Source organism: Pipistrellus hanaki, assembly GCF_964339955.1.
Source record: "Pipistrellus hanaki genome assembly, chromosome: 15".
Classification (NCBI taxonomy): domain Eukaryota; kingdom Metazoa; phylum Chordata; class Mammalia; order Chiroptera; family Vespertilionidae; genus Pipistrellus; species Pipistrellus hanaki.
In genome coordinates this window covers 45,822,430-45,840,824 of record NC_140517.1, presented here as the reverse complement: position 1 = coordinate 45,840,824, position 18,395 = coordinate 45,822,430, and the positions used below count along the sequence as shown (strand labels likewise).

The following is an 18,395-nucleotide window of genomic DNA, read 5'->3' as shown; positions in this document are numbered from 1 at the left end:
AGGGGGGAAGACTTTTTAGATAATTCTGAAGTCAAAATGGTTTATAACACCTAAGATGCTATATTGAAACCGTTTACTCCATCTCCAACACAGGGAGTCTCACTTCCAGGTTTTCATACCCCTTCCACACCCATAAGACTGACTGAGAGGGCGCTGTGAAAATGACAGAGGAGCCGAAACCGGTTTGGCTCAGTGGTAGAGCGTCGGTCTGCGGACTGAAAGGTCCCGGGTTCGATTCCGGTCAAGGGCATGTACCTTGGTTGCGGGCACATCCCCGGTAGGGGGTATGCAAGAGGCAACTGGTTGATGTTTCTCTCTCATCAATGTTTCTAGCTCTCTATCTCTCTCTCTTCCTCTCTGTAAAAAAAATCAATAAAGTATATTTAAAAAAAGAAAAAAAAAGAAAAAAGAAAATGTCAGAGGATAACTTCCAAGATTAGATGATAAAAGTCACTGCAGCTCGGCCTTGCTCTCTCTTAAATCATTAGCATCAGAGGAGACAGCTCCATGTTGTGAAGACACGTTAGCCGTCATCCTCTGGAGAAGCATGTGTCTCAGAACCAAGTCCCCAGCTGTGTGAGTGAGCCACTTTGGAAGCACATGCTACGGCCCCAGTCCAGCCTTCAGATGACACCTGCCCACACCAACACCCTGACTGCCAGCTCATGAGATCTTAAACCAGAGCCACCCAGCTAAGCCACTCATGGATTTCTGACTCTCAGAGATGGTGTGAGATAATAAGCACTTACTGTTTTAAGCTCCTAAGTTTGGGGGCAATTTGTTACACAGCAATAGAGAACTAATACACCCAGGATAAACTAGCCTATGTGCAGGTCGTGGTGGGGAATACTCAAATCCTCACATTCAATAACATTTCTTAGAGCTCTGGTGCTGAGGACCTCTGACTCAGGTCTGAAACTGGTTACATAGCAGGAATATCCATCCCCGGCCTCCAGGAAGTACCACAGTGACCTCACATGTCACTTGGGGGAAGCTGGGTGCCGGGTACAAAGAAACACTCAGTTCTATTTTAAAATATATATATATATACTTTATTGATTTTTTTTTTTTACAGAGAGGAAGGGAGTAGGATAGAGAGTTAGAAACATCAATGATGAAAAAAAAAAAAAAAAAAAAGAAACATCAATGATGAGAATCATTGATCAGCTGCCTCCTGCACGCCCCCCACTGGGGATGTGCCTGCAACCAAGGTACATGCCCTTGATCAGAATTGAACCTGGGACCTTTCAGTCTGCACGCCGACGCTCTATCCACTGAGTCAAACTGGTTAGGGCTCATGGTTGATGTTTCTATCTCTCTCTCTCCTTTCCTCTCTTACATCAATGAAAAAGGAGATAGAGATAGAGATAGAGATAGAGATAGAGATAGAGATAGAGATAGAGAGAGAGAGAGAGAGAGAAGAAGAAGAAGAAGAAGAAGAAGAAGAAGAAGAAGAAGTAGTACTGAAGGAAGGAAGGAAGGAAGGAAGGAAGGAAGGAAGGAAGGAAAGATAAAGAACTATACTGCCAGCTCTCCTGATATGGTATTCTGGCCTTCGGACTTGGACTTGAGCTAAACAGCTCTCCTGGATCTCCAGTTGCCAGTTCAGCAGCAGCTCCTGGGGCAGGGCCACCTCCACAGGGATGGCTTTCTTCTGTCCTTCGAGCTTTTGGCTCCACCATCCACAGCACAGGCTTCCATCGCACAGGGTAAGAGGGTCAAGCCAATGCCAGCTCCCCACCCCACTGCGGCCGGAGGCAGGGAGAGGGTAAGAGGGAGGCCACGCTCCTTGCTTTTAAGGCCAGAAGCTGGTCGGTCACATGGCGAGTAACTGGTTGTGAGGGAGCCAGGGAGATGCAGGCGTGAGCTGTGCCGCCACGTGTCCGCTGTACCTTCCTGTCAGAGGGCATTGGCTACTCAGGGGCACCCAGCGTCTCTGCCACACAATTACAAGATGGAAACTAAGCCCTGGCCACTGTGGCTCTGTTGGTTGAAGCACCGTCCTAAGCACCAAAGGGTAGCATGTTCGATTCCCGGTCAAGGTACATGCTCAGGTTGCAGGTTTGATTCCTGGTCGGGATGCATTTGGGAGGCAATGGATTGACGTTTCCTTCTCACACCCATGATTCTCTCTCACTCTATCTCTCCCTCTATCCCTTCCTCTGTCTCCAAAATCAATAAAAAACATTTTATTTTATTAAAATATATTTTATTGATTTTTTTACAGAGAGGAAGGGAGAGGGATAGAGAGTTGGAAACATCAATGAGAGAAACATTGATCAGCTGCCTCCTGCACACACACAGCCCCACAGGAATCGAACCTGGGACCCTTCAGTCCGCAGGCCCACACTCTATCCACGGAGTCAAAACGGTTTCGGCTCCTGTGGTATTTTTCTTTCATTGCCTGGCTTATTTTGCTTAACATAATGCCCTCCCTGCGCCCACCAAACCATCACCACCAGCGTCTCTGTGGAAACCATGTCTTTATTTACTGGGGGCTGACGTCAGGGCTTGTCCTGGGGGAAGGTGACTCCGATAGCCTTCCTCACCTCCTCCAGGATGTCCGCCAGGAGCTCGCTTTCCGCCAGGGGCATCACCGGACTTTCCTTCAGGCCTGGGGGAGAGCGCAGTTAGAAAACCCCTTCCCACGCTCCAAAGACCCAAAAGAACTACAATTCCCAGAATCCCACGAGGCACCACCTTAATGCATGGTTCAGGCAAATGATGTCCCATGGGAACCTGGGAGACGTAGTTCTAAACATCTGCTTGAGTACCTAGGTGTGGGGAGGGTCCCTCCTCCCTCACCAGGCTTGCCCTCCCACCCCGTACCCCTCCACCCCACTGCCCTCCACAGCCTTACCCTGGCGCAGGCACTCCCGGACATGCCGGGCCTCGTAGATCATGCCCGCTCCGTTGGTAAAATTGAACTCCTGGCCGGGGGAGGGAGGCAGCGGGAACTCCCTACGCTCCCCCTTCACCACCAGTTCCGTGGGACACCAGCAGGGGGCGGAGATCTGGGGGGGGAGAAAACAGGTGGCCTCTGCCCTCACCAAGGGGCTGCTGGGGCCCCCGCCTGGTGATGCTCAGGGCCTCTCTCCCTCACCTGCTGGTGAAGGGCTGGCGGCCCCTTATCCATCCTTAGGGAGGCTGGAGCCCCCAAACCCGGTTGCTGGGAGTTTGTAGGTCCCTGTCCCCAGGGGCAGTTCCCGATCTGAAGGGATGCTGGAGCCTCGGGGAGATGCTCATCGGCCCATCTCCACTTTGACCCCATCCAGCACCTTCGCATCCCCCAGGAGACGGTTTATAACTCCAGAGCCCTGGGGCCTAGCTCATGCCCGTACCCAGCACTAGGCCAACATGGGCACGCAGAGATGCAGCTGGGATGAGGTCAAACTCTTCTGCTAAGAACAGGGTTTCTTTCCAGCAACTTGGCCGAGGCAGCCCATGAAGCCGCTCTGCGGTGACCCCTGGGTCAGTTCCAAAGGTCACCACTGCCCTCTGAGCGGGGCCGATGATAAGAGCTGGTTTCTTATCAGGACCGAGGGTTCCTAACAGGCCCACAGGTCCGGCTCCGGAAGGAGCCCGAGGCCCAGAGCCCATCACCCGGCCTGGGGGTGCGGGGTGGATTTCTTAGCCATGATGGGGATAGGCTGGTCCAGCAGCCGCGGGGGGCCGGTCCCGGGCGAAGGGCCCGCCCCGCGCGGCCGCAGCGCCTCACCTGGGCGGAGCCCCCGGTGCCGCTCACGTAGGCCGCGTTGGGGAGCTGGGCCGTGATGCTGCAGGTGAAGCTGCCGTGGGCCCCGCCTGGGTACTGCAGCAGCACGGACACCGTGTCGTCCACACCTGGGGAGAGGACAGCACAGGGGCGAGTCTGGCGCAAACCTGCCCGTGCAGCCTCGGGCGGGAGGCCCCGTCTCTCACGCAGCAGCGGCGAAAGGGGATGGAGCATGTGTGACCCAGGACTGAGGCCACACCCGCAAGCCCACATGTGGTAGGACTCCATTGGTGTGAAATGTCCAACATTTGGCAAACCCCACGGAGCCAGAAAGTAGATTAAATGGTTGCTTAGGGCTCAGCGGTTTGGGAGAATTGGGTAATTTGTGTTTTTGTGGGTTTTTTTTGTATTTTAGTAATAAAAATATTCTAAAATTGGTTATAATGGTAAGTATATAACTTGGTGAATACACTAAAGCCATGGAATTACACACACACACACACACACACACACCCACACGATTTCAAAGAGGAAGGGAGAGGGGGAAAGAGATAGAATGTGCCTTGACCAGGAATGGAACCGTGACCTTCGAGTCCAGTGGTCGGCAAACTCATTAGTCAGCAGAGCCAAATACCCACAGAACAACAACTGAAATTTCTTTGGAGAGCCGCATTTTTTAAACTTAAACTTCTTCTAACGCCACTTCTTCAACATAGACTCGCCCAGGCCGTGGTGTTTTGTGGAAGAGCCACGCTCAAGGAGCCAAAGAGCAGCATGTGGCTCGTGAGCCGCAGTTTGCCGACCACGTTTTTAGGTTGATGCTCAACCACTGAGCCACACCAGCTGGGCTGGAATGATACACTTTAAATGAATAAACTGTATGGTATGTGGATGATTTCAGTAGGCTGTTACCAAAATACATAAACAAATAAATGCTAAAAAAAAAAAAAGGCTTTGCCTCTGTGAACTTTAGTTTCTTCCTCATAAATACTTGCAGAGAAGCCACCCAGACCCTCCAGCTCCAGTGGCACAGCTGGCGGATTGGCCCTGCGTAAGACCAGCAGAAGAACCACTCCAGCTGAGCCCAGCCCAAGCGGCCAACCCACAAGAATCACAAGTGAATAAGTGATTGTTATCTGAGGCACCACATTTTGGGGTAGTTTGTTTTGCAGCAAAGGCTAACTGAGACAACTTTAAAAGTAATAATCCTTTGTATTCATGAACTGCTTAATTTGCCTCCACAGTTACTTTATTAACTTTTCATCACAACCCTATTATTGACATTTTACCAGTAAGTTGTGGAGAGTGGCTACAGCCTTTGGATAGGTTCAAGTCTGGGAATGATGAGAGGGCACGGTCCTCCTGTGGCAAAGCCACATACAAGTCCCAGCTTGGAGGGCAAAGCCCTCCCGGCACAAATATAGCCAAAGGCTAAGGCTGTAAGCTTGGCCTTATGGTCCGACTCTGTGATCCTAGGTGGCTGAGGGATGTGGGCTGTGGGAGGTGCAGCAAGTGCTGTCAAAACAAAACTTGATAGAGTTCTCAGGTGCTTGTAACTAAGGAGATTGAAACTCAAGAACATCGTAAACATCTTGACCACTCCCTTGTTTTGCTCTGTCTATAAAATAAAGACTCCGCTTACAGGCTGTGTCACTGTTTCCTCATCCAGGCGCAGTGATCTGCCTGGCCCCAGCTAGATTCTCTTGTCCGTTTTCTTTAACTCTGCACTGGCCCCCTCAGGTTCAGTAACTATTAAGACTCAGAGAGACTGAGTGCCTTGACTAAGATCACATAGCAAAATGCTAATACAGAGCCTGACCATACTTGATCCTCTTTGACTCCTTACAAGAAATTTCTTCAGCAGGCTCACCTGATTTTCATGGGCCAGGAGACTTATTCCCAGGTCAGTGCACCCAGTAAGAGAGGATCACTCTTATCACCATCATGCAGCTCGGAATAGACCGTACCTGTTTCATAGCGCCTTCCCATGGCGGAAATCTTCTCCGGCTTCTGCCCACCGAAGACCATGGAGATGAACTGGACGCAGTAGATACCGATGTCCAGCAGCCCACCGCCAGCCTGGGCCCAGTCTGTGGCCCGTGGTACGTGAGTGAGGTTTATCCCGAATTCTGCCCGAGCCACGCGAAGGTCCCCCAGCGCTCCCTGGGCCAGAGCAGCCCTCAGGGCCTCTACGGCAGGAAAGAAGCGGGTCCAGATGGCCTGAAGCCCCCGGAGGGGAGAAAGCAGGACGGGAGAGGGAAGGAAAGGTGTCAGAAGTTAACCAAGCAGTTCTCCCTTCTGCGGTTCAATCTTTATTATTATTATTATTATTTAAACTAGAGGCCCAGCTGAAACCAGTTTGGCTCAGTGGTAGAGCGTTGGTCTGCGGACTGAAAGGTCCCGGGTTCGATTCCGGTCAAGAGCATGTACGTTGGCTGTGGGCACATCCCCGGTGGGGGATGTGCAGGAGGCAGCTGGTCGATGTTTCTCTTTCTTTTTTTTTTTTTTTTTTTTAATATATTTTATTGATTTTGTACAGAGGAAGGGAGAGAGATAGAGAGCTAGAAACATCGATGAGAGAGAGTCATCGATCAGCTGCCTCTTGCACACCCCCTACTGGGGATATGCCCGCAACCAAGGTACATGCCCTTGACCGGAATCGAACCCGGGACCCTTCAGTCCCCAAGCCGACGCTCTATCCATTGAGCCAAACCGGTCCCGGCCGATGTTTCTCTTTCATTGACATTTCTGGCTCTCTATCTCTCTCCCTTCCTCTCTGTAAAAAATCAATAAAATATATTTAAAAAATAAAAAAATAAAAAAATAAAAATAAATAGAGGCCCAATGCACGAAGATTTGTGCAAGAACGGGCTCTCCTTCCCCTGTCTGGACTGCCTTTCCGCCTTCCCATGCTGCCCAGAGCCCCCAGCAGCTGGAGCAGTGTGGAAGGCCTGTGTCATCACCACATATATGTCAGGGTCTGCGTATGCAAATCAACCCACTATCTTCATTGTTTAATTTGCATGCTCACTCCTGATTGGCTGGTGGGAATTGGGAAGGTATGGTCAATTTGCATATTAATCTTTTATTAGTGTAGATTCTTTATTGTTTAAAGTATTACATATACCTCCTTTCCCCCCCATGGGATTCAGTCTCTAAACTATACACTCCCCCTTCCCTCCATAGCCCATCAGTCCCCAAGTATGTCCTGCCCGACTCTACCTTCTCCCCTGCTCTTGACACCCATGTCCCCAACTCCAGCCTTGTCCTTTCTTTTCCATATCATTACCCCAGTCTCCCAATGTTACGGGCTGAATTCTGTCCCCACCAAATTCAGTACCTCCCAATATGAGTGTATTCGGTGACAGGGTTTTAAAGAGGTAATTATAAAGCATCAATGAAGTTACAATGAGTTCTTTAGGGTTGGCCCAAATCCAGTAGGACTTGTGTCCTTATTAAGAAGAGATGAAGCCCTCGCCAGTTTGGCTCAGTGGATGGAGCTTCGGCCTGGGGACTGAAGGTCCCAGGTTCGATTCTGGTCAAGGGCACATGCCCTTGTGGGCTCAATCCCCAATAGGGGGCGTGCAGAAGGCAGCTGATCAATGATTGTCTCTCCTCATTGATGTTTCTCTCTCTCTCTCTCTCTCTCTCTCTCTCTCTCTCTCCCTTCCTCTCTGAAATCAATAAAAATATATTTTAAAAAAAGAGAGATGAGGACGCACACATGCACAGAGGCAGACTGTGTAAAGACAAAGGGAGAAGATGGCCATCTCCAAGCTGAGGAGAGAGGCCTCAGGAGAAACCAGCCCTGCTGACACCTTTATCTCAAACCTCCAGCCTCCAGATGTGCGAGAGGATATCTCTCTGCTGTGTAAGCCGCCCGGTCTGGCACTCGTTACGGCAGCTCTGGCGAGCTTTACTCCGCCGCTCCCCTCCAGTCCGGTCCCACGTGGCCCCAGAGGGGTCTGAGCTTCTCCTGGAGCCGATCCAGCCTCACCCCTCCCTGCCCCCTCCCGTGGTTCCCCATCACTAACATCAGCTCCATTTGTTGGCTGTGTGTGTGAGTGTGTGTGTCTGTGCACAGCTTTTACATCCTCCCCACACGCCCGCCAGGTGGCTGTCCTCCTGTCCGTCCCACACGTGAGAAAGCTGAAGCTGACTGAGTCGTATCACTCCCCAAGGTCACAGAGCTAGGAGCTGGGAGACTGGAGCCTAGGATCCTCTCACTCGAAAGCCAGCAATCGTGACTAATCCAGGATCGAGTTCACACTAAATACATGAACTCTGCCCGTGCTGGTTCTCTTTAAATCTTGCTTCCGCTTTCCCCGTCTGGCCTATGCACCTATGCAATTTACTGTTCCTTTTATTTTGATTATTATTTTTTAAAATATATTTTATTAATTTTACAGAGAGGAAGGCAGGGGGATAGAGAGTTAGAAACATCGATGAGAAACATCGACCAGCTGCCTCTTGCACACCCCCTATTGGGGGTGCCCGCAACCTATGTACATGCCCTTGACCGGAATCGAACCTGGGACCTTTCAGTCCGCAGACCGACGCTCTATCCACTGAGCCAAACCGGTTTCAGCTTACTGTTTCTTTAAGGCTCAGTTCAGTCCCTACCGGCAGGAAACCTCCTTGACCAAGCCCCAGGCGGGGCTCTGTGGACTGCGCACCCAGTATGAGGTCCACCAAAGTCCACGCAGCTGAGCACTGGGGGTGCCCATTTCCGTGACCTTGAACTTGAAAACCGAGCCTTCGTCTTACACATTCTGAGTGCCCAGGGGTTGGAGGTGGCACACGTTAGGGGCCAATAAAAAAATGCGGAAGCAATAAACTCACAGGACGTTGGCGCTGGCAGGCACAGGGAGAACCAGAGGCACCGAGTCATAAAGTGATAAATCTCCACTACTCGTAGGGCATATGGGGTTTTACAGGCTGGAGGCTCCGTAACAGCAGGCGTATGACAGCTGCGTGGGACACGAGGAAGTAAGAGGCAGCTGTTGCTACTACTGCCAGAACCTTCAAGGTCTGAAAGCCATAACAGCCTGGCCGGTGTGGCTCAGTGGTTGAGTGTCAACCTATGAACCTTCCAGAAGGTCACAGTTCGATTCCTGGTCAGGGCACAGGCCTGTGTCACCGGCTCCATCCTCAGTGTGGGGCGTGCAGGAAGCAACTGATCAAGGATTCTCTCATTGTTGATGTTTCTATCTCTCTTGCCCTCTCCCTCCCTCTCTGAAATCAATAAAAAATATATTTTAAAACATAATAAATTAAAAAAAAACAAAAAAACTCCATAGCCGAAACCGGTTTGGCTCAGTGGATAGAGTGTCCGTCTGCAGACTGAAGGGTTCCGGGTTCGATTCCGGTCAGGGGCATGTGCCTAGATTGCGGGCACATCCCCGGTGGGGGGTGTGCGGGAGGCGGCTAATGGATGATTCTCTCTCATCAACGTTTCTAACTCTCTGTCCCTCTCCTTTCCTCTCGGTAAAAAATCAATAAAATATATTAAAAAAATAAAAAAATAAAAAACTCCATAATATTCCTTAACACTAAAATAGCTTCCAGGGACCAGGTGGTGGCCATGTTAACTCCGCCGGTTCTCACTGCCCCTGGCAGCCACTTGGATTACTAGCAATCTGCAAGATGTCAAAGTCCCCTGCGCATGTCCAAGTCTGATAAGGGCAAGCACAAAGAATGCCACCCTAGCTGGTTCAGCTCCGTGGATAGAGCGTCGGCCTGCGGACTGAAGGGTCCCGGGTTCAATTCTGGTCAAGGGCACCTACCTGGGTTGCGGGCTTGATCCCCAGTAAGGGGTGTGCAGGAGACAGCTGATCAATGATTCTCATCAGTGATGTTTCTATCTCTCCCTCTCCTTTTCTGAAATCAATAAAGATATATTAAAACAAACACACACACACACACACACACACACACAGCCGAAATCGGTGTGGCTCAGTGGATAGAGCGTCAGCCTGGGGACTAAAAGGTCCCAGGTTCGATTCAAGTCAAGGGCACGTAACTTGGTTGCAGGCACGTCCCCAGTGGGGGGTGTGCAGGAAGCAGCTGATGGAAGTTTCTCTCTCATTGATGTTTCTGACTCTCTATCCCTCTCCCTTCCTCTCTGTAAAAAGTCAATAAAATTATTAAACACACACACACACACACACAGAGTGCCTGTGGCTGAGGGCTGTCTGCTCTTCGGTCCCTCCCATCCCCGGAAACCCACCCCAACGGAGCCCTCGGCCACTCTGTGCCCTTCACTGCTGGCATCACTTCCAGAGCGTCTGACAGAGGCCCCTCAGGCAGCCGGGGCGGCTCAGGGCCCACAGCCACTCTCCCGCCCGGGAACGGCGTGGCCTGAAATATATTTTTATTGACTTCAGAGAGGAAGGGAGGAGTGGGAGAGAGAGAAACATCAATGATGAGAGGGAATCATGGATCAGCTGCCTCCTGCACACCCCATACCAGGGATCAAGCCTGCAGCCCCGTCATGTGCCCTGAACCAGGAATCAAACCGGGGCCTCCTGGGTCACAGGTCCACGCTCACCACTGAGCCACACGGGCCAGGCCATCTTCACTCGTGATGACCCCCCCGGGTGTCCCTCCCAGTGCCCAGGGGCCCGCGGCCGGGGAGGCGGACGCGTGGGGACGTGAGGGCCCCTCCGCTCACCTCCATGAGGAAGAGGCCCCGGGAGCGGGCCTCCGCCGCCATCTCCCGCACTTCGGCCGCGGTGACGCCCAGCGGCTTCTCGCACAGCACGGCTTTGCCCGCCCGCAGGCACAGCAGCACGGCCGCCTTGTGCTGCGGGTGCTGGGTGCCCACGTAGGCCACCTCTGGGCGAGAGGGAGGGGGTCAGAGACCGGACGCCCCACCAGCCCCCAAGGCTCGCCTCCAGCATCCAAGGAATCGGGGTCCCCCCCAACCTGGGACCAGGTCCCGCCGCCTCGGCCAAACCCTAGTCTCCCTGGAGGAAGGGGGTAGCCCCTGGCTGCCACCCCTCCTCTCAGGTCAGTGCAGGCCTCTGCGGTGACGTGACGTCACTTATCCGCCAACACCAACCGGGAAATACTATTATTCTGCCCGTTGGAGTTGCTGTTTTTTTAAAAAATATGTATATATATTTTTCAAAAAAAAATATTTTATTGATCTTTTACAGAGAGAAAGGGAGAGGGAGAGAGAGTTAGAATCATCAGTGAGAGAGAAACATCGATCAGCTGCCTCCTGCACATCTCCTCCTGGGGATGTGCCCGCAACCAACACACATGCCCTTGACCGGAATGGAACCTGGGACCCTTCAGTCCGCAGACTGACGCTCTATCCACTGAGCCAAACCAGTCAGGGCTTTACATATATTTTTAATAATTTCAGAGGGGAAGGGAGGGGGAGAGAGAGAGAGCTAGAAATAGCAATGATGAGACAATCACTGACCCGCTGCCTCCTGCACGCCCTACTGGCTATCTGAGCCCACCTGACCCTGACGTCCTAGTTCGTTAGGTCGATGCTCAACCATTGAGCCACACCGGCCAGGCCATTTGTCTGTTTAAAAATGAGGACACGGAGCCCATGGTGTGGCTCAGTGGTGGGGGGCCACATGTGAACCAGGAAGTCACGCTCCGTTCCCAGCCAAGGGCACAGGCCGGTGCGGGCTCCATTCCCAGCAGGGAGCGTGCAGGAGGCAGCCAGTCAGTGACTCTCTGTCATCATTGATGCTCCTCTCTCTTCCTCTCCCTTTCTCTCTGAAATCGATAAAAAATATATATATTTAAAAATAATAAAATAAAAATAAGGAAACTGAGAGGGGCAAGCAGAGGAGGAAAACCAGGCAGGCTGGCGCCAGGGCCAGGCCACACAGGCTGTCCCTCCTCCCGATCCAGGCCCTGCGGGAACAGAGCAGCGGCCACGGGACATGGTTGGAGCCTGAACTGGCTCCCTTAAGACATTCAAGACCCGCCCTCACCGGTGTGGCTCAGGGGATAGAGCGCCGGCCTGCGGACTGAAAGGTCCGGGGTTCAATTCCGGTCAAGGGCATGGACCTTGGTTGAGGGCACATCCCCAGTGGGAGGTGTGCAGAAGGCAGCTGATCGATGTTTCTCTCTCATCGATGTTTCTAACTCTCTATCCCTCCCCCAACCTCTGTAAAATATCAATACAATATATTTTTTTAAAAGAAAAGAAATTCAAGACCCGCTTTCGCGGCGGAGGCCTGGTTCCTACACACAATTCATCCGAGACGGCTCACCCCAGACCAAACCCCGCCTCCCAGCCAGGTCCCTTCCCAAATCCAAAGGCCCGGCCCATCCCGCGGGCCTTGCAGCGGCTGCGGAGCTCCAGCACCCCCCCTCCGCCCCACCACCACCCCACCCCACCCGGGCGCAGGTCACTCACCCACGTCTGGGTCCTTGGCCAGCTCCTCGTAGGACCCGTAGGCCTTGGGGATGTCGTGCTTCCGTGCAAACTCCTTGGCGCGGCTCAGGTCGCGGGCCGCCACGGCCACCACCTGAGACATGGGCGGGAGGTGATGGAGGAGGGAGGTGATGGAGGGGGGAGGTGATGGAGGGGCCCCAAGGGAGGCGGGAACTACACCCCCAAGACGGGGAGGGGGGTTTGGTCCGGGGGGGGGGCGGTGACCGGAGGCTGGACACTGGGGTCCTGGGAGAGCGATGGGGCAAGCGATGGTCAAGCCCCCAAAATGCCTTCTCTTCATTGGACCCCCCCCCCCAAGCCTCCCGGAGCTCGAGTGTATTTTTTAAAATGTATATATTGATTGATTGATTTCAGAGAGGAAGGAAGGAGAGATAGAAAACATCAATGATCAAAGAGAATTATTGATCAGCTGCCTCCTGCACGCCCCCCACTGGGGATGGAGCCCACAACCCGGAATCGAACCCGGGACCCTTCCGTCCGCAGGCCGACGCTCTATCCACTAAGCCAAGCCGCCTGGGGCCAGAGCCGCGTTTATAACAGCAGCGGGGAGGAGAGGGGAGGGAATCAGTTGTTTCACCGCCTTGAGGACTCGGAAGTCCGAACCCTAAGTCCCTCGGACCCAGGAGGCCCGAACCCAGGACCCCGGAGGGGGGCGGGGGGCGCCGCACCTGGTGCTCGGAGCGAGGCAGCGTCCGCAGCACCGCCGTGAAGTCGCTGGAGATCAGGCCGGCGGACACGATGCCCCAGCGAAGCGCCATCGCCGCCGAGTCCGCGGTCCCCAGGCCCGCTGCTCCCCCCGCCGGAATGAATTAGGCCCCGACGCCGCGCCCACCGGGGGCGTGACCCCTTTCTCCGCCCCCATTGGCCCTACGCCGCTTCTGATTGGCCATCCAGCCTGCGCGTCCCGCCCAATGCCCAAAGGGCGTTTAATCTTAGCGTCCCCATTGGGAGAGCGTACCTTTGGCTCCGCCTTGGGGGTGGGACCAGAGACAGCTCGCGGCCGCCTCTGGACTTGTAACCGCAGGACAAGTGCAGAGGGCTTTTCTCGTCAGTTTGGTCCTTGGGGAAGGTGACCAGACGTCCCGCTTTTTAAAATTTGTCCCGCGTCCCGCGGGGTTTTAAAAAAGTCCCGATTCTTTTCAAAAAAGATTCTCTCCAAAAAATCGGGACTTTTTTAAAACGCCGCGGGACGCGGGACAAATTGTTCGAAAGCGGGACTGTCCCGCCCAAAGCGGGACAGGACGTCTGCTCACCTTATCCTTGGGGCCTGATCCTTTCCTGCTCCCCACCCTCCCCCTCTTTTGCTGAGAAAGTCGCGCACCCTTAGGCATTGTCCAGAGAGAGAGAGGATAGCTCTAGCCGGTGTGGCTCAGTGGATAGAACCTCAGCCTGCAGTCTGAAGGGTCCCGGGTTCCATTCGGGTCAAGGGCAGGTACCTCGGGTGCAGGCTCCATCCTGACCCCGGTCAGGCGCGTGCAGGAGGCAACCAATCCATGTCTCTCTCTCACATTGATGTCTCTCTCTCCCCCGTCTACCTCCCACTCTCTCTAAAAATCAGTAAAAGAAATATCCTTAAGTGAAGATAAATAAATAAATGAAACGAAATGAAATGAAATAAATGAAATGAAATGAAAAAAGATTCTTTACAAAACACCCACAGAGCCCTGGTTGGTTTGGCTCAATAGATAGAGCATTGGCCTGAGGGGCCCAGGTTTGATTCCAGGCGAGGGCACCTGCTGGGGCTGTGGGCTCGATCCCCGGTAGCGGGCGTGCAGAAGGCAGCTAATCAACGGTTCTCTCTCATCATTGATGTTTCTATTCCTCTCTTCTTCTCCCTTCCTCTCTAAAATCAATAATATATATATATATTTTTTAAAATATATTTTATTTCTTTTTTACAGAGAGAAAGGGAGAGAGATAGAGAGCTAGAAATGCCAATGAGAGAGAAACATCGACCAGCTGCCTCTTGCATACCCCCTACCGGGGATGTGCCCGCAACCAATATACGTGCCCTTGACCGGAATCGAACCTGGGACCTTTCAGTCCGCACTGAGCCAAACCGGTTTCGGCAATAAAATATATTTTTTAAAAACACACAGAGAGGACGGTAATAGCAAAGATAATAATAATTACTAATATTTATAGAGCCCATGCTGTAGTCCAGGGCCCCTGTTTACTTTCCTCGTCCCTAATTTTTTACCACGGACCTGCGCACTGGCTTCTGTCGCCCCCCATTTACAGAGAGGAGCAGACTCAGAGTGCCTCCTCTGAGATACGAAGACCTGCAAACTGGCTGCCTCCCCAGACCACGGTTTCAGAAGCCGGGCTGCAGTGCCTCTGAACCCGAGCCAGGCGGGCATGCCCCAACCCTCCTCGCCACTTCCTGGCTCTGCTGCTGTGCAGAGGGGTTTCCCTTTCTGGCTCTCTCTTTCCTTTCCCTTTTTACAAAATTATATTTGTATTGATTTCAGAGAGGAAGGGAGAGGGAAAGAGAGAAACATCAACGATGAGAGAGAATCATGGATCGGCTGCCTCCTGCACGCCACCTACTGGGGATCGAGCCCAGAACTCGGGCATGTGCCTGACTGGGAATCGAACCCGGGACCTCCATGGGACGGTGCTCCATCCACTGAGCCTCCACAGTTGGGACTGAGTCTCGCTTTCCTATTTTGAAAAACAGAGGTCACCATAGAGAGCTAAGAGGATTAACAGCTCTGGAGTCCAGCAGGCGAACTATAACAAATGATTATCCTCTAAGCTGGCCAACGTCACCCCCAGAGAATTAATCCCTTCCCCTTCCCTTGTAGAAGTTTAATTAAGACCTGAGTCTCCCACGGGGACTCACAGGTTCCAAGCTCACACAAACCGCTGAATAAAAATAGGAATGGGGCCTGGCTGGCTTGGCTCAGTGGACAGAGCGTCGGCCTGTGGACTCAAGGGTCACATTTGATTCCGGTCAAGGGCATGGACGTTGGTTGCAGGCACATCCCCAGTGGGGGGTGTGCAGGTGGCAGCTGATCGATGTTTCTCTCTCATCGATGTTTCTAACTCTCTCTCCCTCTCCCTTCCTCTCTGTAAAAAAAAAAATCAAAAAAAAAAATCAATAAAACATAATTTAAAAATATGAATGGGTTGCACTGAGTACACAATATCAATCCTGGGGGATTGAGAAAGGGAAGAGGAAAAAATAATTTTAAATATATATATATATATATATATATATATATATATATATATATATATTTTATTGATTTTTTTACAGAGAGGAAGAGAGAGGGACAGAGAGTTAGAAACATCGTTGAGAGAATCATGGATCAGCTGCCTCTTGTACCCCCCCTACTGGGGATGTGCCCACAACCAAGGTACATGCCCTTGACTAGAATCGAACCTGGGACCTTTCAGTCCGCAGGCTGAGGCTCTATCCACTGAGCCAAACCGGTTTTGGCAGAATTTTAAATATTTTAAATTGACTTTTAGATGTGGCCGTGGCAGGCTCAGCCCCGGGGCACCTTATGTGCGCACCAGCTCAGCCAGGCTCTGAGAGGGGGGCCGGAAGGCTTAGGAAAGACGGACGAGGGAGTGAAAGCTGGGTCTCCGTAGGCCACTGCTTCCTGAGAGACGGCGCCAGCGCCCACACGCTGTGTCTGTGTTTCACAGCAGGTGCCACGCAGCAAAGAAGGGCGTGGCCACCATGTTCACCGCGTTCTCGTGGTTTCCATCCTCCTCAGCCACGTGCCCCTGACCTCTGCCAAGCCCACGTCACTGCAGCGCGAGGGGGCCACGTGTTCGGACCAGAGGCTCACGCTGGCGGTCCAGCTGCTGGCTGTCATTGTGCTGAGGGCCCTGCCCTCCACGCTGGGACTCGCACGTGGCCATGAGGCCTGTGCCCTCTCCTCAGTCCGAGGCTTGGACCTGTCCACACACTGTAGCCGCGACCACATTGAGAGAGAGAGGAAGGGAGGGGGATAGAGCAGGGGTCGCCAAACTCATGAGTCAACAGAGCCAAATATCAACAGGACAACGATTGAAATTCCTTCGGAGAGCCGAAAACCGACTTCTGCACATGGGCCGCGAAGTTTCAATCACACTCTAAGTGCGCGCCCGCACCTGGTGTTTTGTGGAAGAGCCGCACTCAAGGGGCCAAAGAGCCGCCTGTGGCTCACAAGCCGCAGTTTGACGGCCACTGGGATAGAGCGATAGAGACAGGCACAGGCACAGCATCGATTGGCTGCCTCTCTGTGCTGGTCCGGACACTCTCACGTCTGTGGATCTGTTGTTCCGCAGGCTCCCAGCCAGGTCGTCTCAGCCCCCTCAGTGCTAAAGGCTTCCAGTCCATCTTCACTGCCGCCCTCCGTCCTGTGCTTAGGCTCATTTCTCAGAGGAAGAAACTGAGGCACAGGCTGGTCAAGAATCTTGCCCAACCCTTGAAGGGTCCCGGTTAAGATTCCAGTCAAGGGCTCATGCCCAGGTTGCTGGCTGGATCCCCGGTGTGGGCTGTGCAGGAGGCAGCCGATCAATGATTCCCTGTCATCATTGATATTTCTATCTCTCTCTTCCTCTCCCTTCCTCTCTGAAATAAATTAATATATATATATATATATATATATATATATATATATATTATTGATTTTTTACAGAGGAAGAGAGAGAGATAGAGAGTTAGAAACATCCATGAGAGAATCATCGATCAGCTGCCTCTTGCACACTCCCCACTGGGGATGTGCCCACAACCAAGGTACATGCCCTTGACTGGAATCGAACCAGGGACCCTTCAGTCCGCAGGCAGACACTCTATCCACTGAGCCAAACCGGTTTCGGCTATTTTGTTGATTTTTTACAGAGAGGAAGGGAGAGGAGAGAGAGAGCTAGAAACATCGATGAGAGAGAAACATCGACCAGCTGCCTCCTGCACACCCCCTACTAGGGATGTACCCGCAACCAAGGTACATGCCCTTAACCGGAATTGAACCTGGGATCTTTCAGTCCACAGACCGATGCTCTATCCACTGAGCCAAACTAGTTTTGGCTAAAAAAGATATATTTTTAAAAAGGAATTGCCCAATGTCACACATAAACAAACGGGAGGGTCCGGATTGAAACCCAGCCCGTGAGGCCCAGCGCCCACACACGGAGCCGCGCCCGCCCTGTCTGGTTTACTTTGTAATTAAGTACGGAAACCACTGACCCGAGGCCGGAATCCCTTGCTCAGCGCCTCCTCTCCCTGGGAGGCAGACCACGGGATTACTCGAGGGACAGCGTGTCTGGGACCCAGGGTGAGAGGCCGGGACTGACAGAGGGCACAGGCCTCGGGCCTCAGAGGCAGAGGGTCCGAGAACACCTCCCGGGGGACTGCTGGCCTCAGCCAGCCGCGCTGTGGGCTAGAGTCCAAGGAAGATGGCTGCTCTGAGCCCCTTGCTCTCTTTCCGAAACAAGCAGAAGGGCTGAAACCACCGGCATGGCTCAGTGGATAGAGCGTCAGCCTTCGGACTGAAAGGTCCCAGGTTCGATTCCGGTCAAGGGCATGTACGTTGGTTGTGGGCACATCCCCAGTAGGGGGTGTGCAAGAGGCAGCTGATTGATGTTTCTCTCTCATTGGTGTTTCTAACTCTCTAACCCTCTCTGTAAAAAAATCAATAAAAATATAAAAAAATAAATACACCGGAAATATTGAAATGGAATCCTAAAATATTAAAAAAAAAAAAAAAAAAAAAAAAAAAAAAAAAAAGCAAAAGGTTGATGCCAGGAGGTGCCCCGTCTGAGCTTGGACACAGTCTCGCGTGAGCGGGTGCAGCACATTGCAGGACTCGCTGGCAATCCCCTCCAGAGGCCTGGGGGGTGGGGTCGGGGGGAGGAAGGGAGGGGAGGAGGAATCACGGTGAGAGGCGAAGGCCCTGCCCCAGACCCTGATCGGCCAGGAATTCCAGAAAGAGCCAATGGACACACATATTTCCCGTGCGGGGCCTGGGACACCAGGCTTTCCGTGTCCGCCCTCAGGCCGCCGGCGTCAGGCCAGTGGAGGTGGCGTGTGGAACAGCGGCGGAGGGAACAGCAGGAGCGAGGGCTCAGAGGCGGGAAAGCCCTCGGGTTTCGAGAGCCACATGCGGCTCTTTGGCCCCTTGAGTGTGGCTCTTCCACAAAATACCACGGCCTGGGCCAGTCTATTTGGAAGAAGTGGCGTTAGAAGTTTGAGTTAAAAAAATTTGGCTCTCGCCCTGACCGCTTTGGCTCAGTGGACAGAGCATCAGCCTGCAG

At 52.7% G+C, this 18,395-nt stretch overlaps 1 protein-coding gene across 1 annotated transcript; it reads right to left on the bottom strand.

Annotated features, from left to right (window-relative positions):
* Positions 1-2,228: 2,228 nt before the first annotated feature.
* On the bottom strand, positions 2,229-13,015 carry DHDH (dihydrodiol dehydrogenase). Its single transcript, XM_084906185.1, has 7 exons — positions 12,812-13,015; positions 12,105-12,216; positions 10,389-10,552; positions 5,683-5,935; positions 3,719-3,843; positions 2,861-3,014; positions 2,229-2,614 (listed from the first exon to the last, which is right to left on the bottom strand). The coding sequence occupies exons 1-7, from the start codon at positions 12,899-12,901 to the stop codon at positions 2,505-2,507; spliced, it is 1,008 nt and encodes a 335-aa protein (XP_084762311.1). The 5' UTR covers positions 12,902-13,015; the 3' UTR covers positions 2,229-2,504.
* Positions 13,016-18,395: the final 5,380 nt, after the last annotated feature.

Coding starts and splice junctions, on each gene's coding strand:
- DHDH (XM_084906185.1), bottom strand. CDS start 12,901: ATGGCGCTTCGCTGGGGCATCGTGTCCGCCGGCCTGATCTCCAGCGAC. Junction 10,553..12,104: donor GGCCAAGGACCCAGACGTGG/GTGAGTGACCTG, acceptor CCTCTCGCCCAG/AGGTGGCCTACGTGGGCACC. Junction 5,936..10,388: donor GGGGCCTCTTCCTCATGGAG/GTGAGCGGAGGG, acceptor CGGGGGCTTCAG/GCCATCTGGACCCGCTTCTT.